General features: G+C 38.0%; 1 protein-coding gene across 1 annotated transcript; it reads left to right on the top strand.

Moving 5' to 3' along the window:
* The first annotated feature begins 1670 nt into the window (after positions 1-1670).
* LOC132067484 (uncharacterized) lies at positions 1671-3257 on the top strand. The gene has a single exon (XM_059460746.1). It carries the CDS (start codon positions 1671-1673, stop codon positions 3255-3257), a length of 1587 nt encoding a protein of 528 aa, XP_059316729.1.
* Positions 3258-3950: the final 693 nt, after the last annotated feature.

Raw genomic sequence — 3950 nt, 5'->3', positions numbered from 1 at the left:
ACGGAACATTTGGCCCGTTAGCTCCATGCCTCGTAGAATTCATTTAGCACTCGGTCTAAGTCATGGAACTTTTACTTACTCTCAAATTCTTTCATTTTTTTTTCATCATTTATCGCTTCTTAAATTGGTAGATGTCCAAATTTATTTGCGCTATCTACCAATGGCATTTGTTGAAATATACTCAATTTTCGCCATCAAGTTGTTCAAGAACGACTTTCCAAGTACCTTACTTCTTCGTAGTTTTCACTCGTCCAATGGCGTCATTCTTATTGTGGGTCATCGAGATTTATCTTCGTACACCCATTAATTTCAAGTTTGGTATGTAAGTCGAGAGACAATCTCATAGGTCTCCCGTCCTTGATATTTTGCAACTAGCCAATGCTAAAATAAATTTTAGAGTCACTTGCAACCTTTAGGTAAGTCAAGTTTAATTTCGTGCGCTCAATTAACCATAATTTCCTTATCAAGTGTCTTAATCCCAAGCTCGTCAATCATATGTCCAAACAAGCACCAAAATGTGTCCAAAGCCATAACTTTTCTTTGGTTTCTTTTAAAATAACCTTTATAGGACTCAATCCGTCGGTTTCTTCTTATGCACACATTTCTAAATGCTCTACATTCTTGTCTCACGTTAATAATACCTCTACGCTTACCAAATATTTTGTTTTCCTTCTAAAGGTTGACTTAAGTTGAACACCGAAGGAAACTCAAGTTCCTCCTCAAGATCAAGCAATTATTGGACCAAGGTTTATTGCGCATCTGCTACAAGTACTTATGATATAGATGGATAAAGCACCAATAATGATTTCATTAAGAAAGAACGTTGGGCTTATGGCGGGACTTTAGAAGATTGATATGAAGTATGATAGTTTTTCGGGTAGCATCCTTTTCAAAAAAAAATAATAATAATAATAATTTGTGCTTTTTGAGTTTGAAAGATCAATCTTTTTATATCTTTTATTTTAAAAAAAAAAGAAAAAAGAAAAAAAAGCCCTTTTTATGTAAGGCAAACTACGCTTGATCTGATTCCTCGTTGGATACGTAGGCAGCCTATATAAGGCTCGGTCATATTATTATAAAATTTTAATATTTCCCAAAAAGTAGGAGCAGAAAACTGGAGCAAATTTTGGCATGCAAGACGAGTTTTCTTCATCAGAAATAGCCTAAATACTGGGGCAAATTTTTTGGCATGCAACCAAGACATCTTTATCAAAAACGTCCTCAAGACTGGGGCAAAATTTTTGGAATACGTCGGAGTTAGCAAAGGATAAGAATCAAGTCAGGGCCAAGCTTTGGTGTTCAGCATAAGTCAGCTTTTCTTCAAACTTCAAATTTTCAGATTTTCTTCAAACTTCAAATTCTACTCCAATATAGTTTGCTTTTTCTTCCATTAATGCTCAAGCGTTAGAGCCTACTAGCCAGTTTGCTTTTTCTTCCATTAATAAGTCGTTCTCCTCTGCTCGTGCTACGACTTAGGTCATCTATTCTTGCTTAATCAAATCACGAACTAATTTATCACATATTTTATTATTTTGTGCATTTAATTCCTATGCATATTCTCACGCACTAACACTTTATTTTGTGTTTGTTTAGTTTTATTGCATTCTTTAGAGGTTGCCTAGCATTGAACATTATTTTGGCTGCGAATCTGCATTAAGGACGAGACTATAATGGCAGAGAGATTTGAAGCTTTCAACACTGGTATGGGATTGGTGCAAGCACAAAATGATGATAGCAAGGAAAATGTGGTTCGGAAAAATATTGTGGTCAATCTGGGAAATACCTTAAGCCTTCTTCCTAACACAACCTCAACTTTCAGCTCAATTCGCAACATTTCCTTAACCATTTCGCCTCACCTAGATCCTACTTATACCATTCCACAAATGCCATCAACCTACACTCCCAATCAAGTAGCGATAACTCCTAATCCTCAACTTTCCATAACCACCACTCAATTCGAGAAAAATAAGAAAAATGAACTGGCAATATGCCCATATAGGAGGCCTGGAAAGGAAATCAAGTCGCTTTGCCATGAAGATTTGGGAAAAGAACTCCACAATTTGAGGAAAGCCATTAATGAAGAGTTATGTTCAAGAAATTTTCAGAGTTTGAAGTATGAAGATTTATGTGTGCACCCAAATGTTGAGCTTCCGCCAGGGTACAAAATACCTAAGTTTAACACTTTCAATGGGGAAGGTGATCCCATCGCTCATTTAAAGGACTATTGCAGCAGATTAATTGGTATTGGACATAATGAAGCCGTACGAATGAGATTATTCATTCAAAGTTTATCAGGATCAGCACTGTCTTGGTACACCAAACAAGATTTTAGCAAATGGCATACGTGGGAAGATATGGCGCGCGAATTTATAAAGCAATTTGAGTTCAACAAAGGAGGCGATCCACACATAGCCGATTTGCTCAGAGTAAAGAAAATGCCGCATGAGTCTTTCCAAGAATATGCCATACGATGGAGGTTAGAAGCTTCAAAAATGCATCCTCCATTACCCGAGAGGGAATTGATCTCAACATTCGTCCAAACTCAGGAAGACTTATATTATGATAAGTTGCTCGGAGCTTGTGCACGCAACTTCTCTGATTTGATTAGGATTGGTAAAGAACTGGAAAGTGGCATTAAAGAAGGAAGAATTACAGATAGCACAGCAACACAAGCCATTCACCAAACCTTTCAATCGAAGATACCGAGAAATCTGCAAAGCGAAATGAAGGAAAACAAATTCGCTTCCATGAGTATGCATCAAGCGCAATGCCATCAAAGTCACCAAATTTTGCAATCTTATGCCACAATGCAGCGTCCTCGCCAGCAAAAATCGCAACATGGTTGCCAACAGTCGTTTCACCAGGCACAGTCTAGCTCTCGACAACAGAAAAAGATGAAATCTTTCTCCTTCACCCCTCTCGATGAGCCATTGTCAAATATACTTGAGAGATTAAGTGCTAAGGGCATTCTACAACCAAAAAAGGGATTCATACCTAAGCATCCACCGCCAAACTTTGATTTATCAAAGAGTTGTGCTTACCACTCAAACATTCAAGGGCATGACACCGAAGAATGTCTAGCGTTGAGATTCAAGATTCAGAGTATGATTGAAAATGGCAAGATAAAGTTGCAACAAGAGCCTCCAACTGGCAATGATAATATCGCAAACACAAATGCAATTACTGTTAAGGGCGATCCATCAAAATTGGCACCAAGGCCTTTGAAGAGAAAGCGTGCAACAACTCAGGAGGACTGACTAAGAAGTCATCTCGCAACTTGAGAAAACCATTCTCCACCTGCCCGCCTTTATGAGTAGCTACTATTTTGCAATCTTTTGTAATGAACTATGTTTGACCTGATTCCTGTTAGTAGCGGGATACGTAGGCGCCCATGTTGGGTTCGGTCTCAATAAATAAAAATTTCAATTCCCCCATAGCCGCAAATGGGGAAATTTTGCTGATGGCTTATCATTATTTGGAAAAAGCAGAAGTTGAAATCGCAAGACATATTCGCATAATCAAATTTTCGCAATGCCATAGCAACGAGAAGCGCAGATTCAAAGCCAAAGCTTCAATGTTCAACGCAAGGCAACCACTTTCTTTATACTAACAAATTTTCTTTGAGTAATGCAGAGCCAATTTTTAGCTACTCTTGAACGATAATGCACGCTGGATAAAATCTCAACATTAAGAAAGACATCACGAAAATCATGAAGCAAAGGATGATGCAAAATCAACACGAATTTCGAAACTCACAATTTTCTTTGAGCGCAGGAATTTTATTCATTGAAACATTTCAGCAAGGTAAAATATCCCCAAGTTATTGGCACCGCACCATGAATGGACGATATTGCAAAGGCACCACGCTTGGATCTCCATATTGCATTTTAAATATTCGCTATCGTGAAGACACCGCATCAAGCTCTCTGCACCGCACCAATATTCTTATT

The sequence above is a fragment of the Lycium ferocissimum genome, chromosome 1, assembly GCF_029784015.1.
Source record: "Lycium ferocissimum isolate CSIRO_LF1 chromosome 1, AGI_CSIRO_Lferr_CH_V1, whole genome shotgun sequence".
Taxonomy (NCBI): Eukaryota; Viridiplantae; Streptophyta; class Magnoliopsida; order Solanales; family Solanaceae; genus Lycium; species Lycium ferocissimum.
Note: the sequence above shows the minus strand (reverse complement) of the source record. Positions and strands in the feature narration are given on the sequence as shown.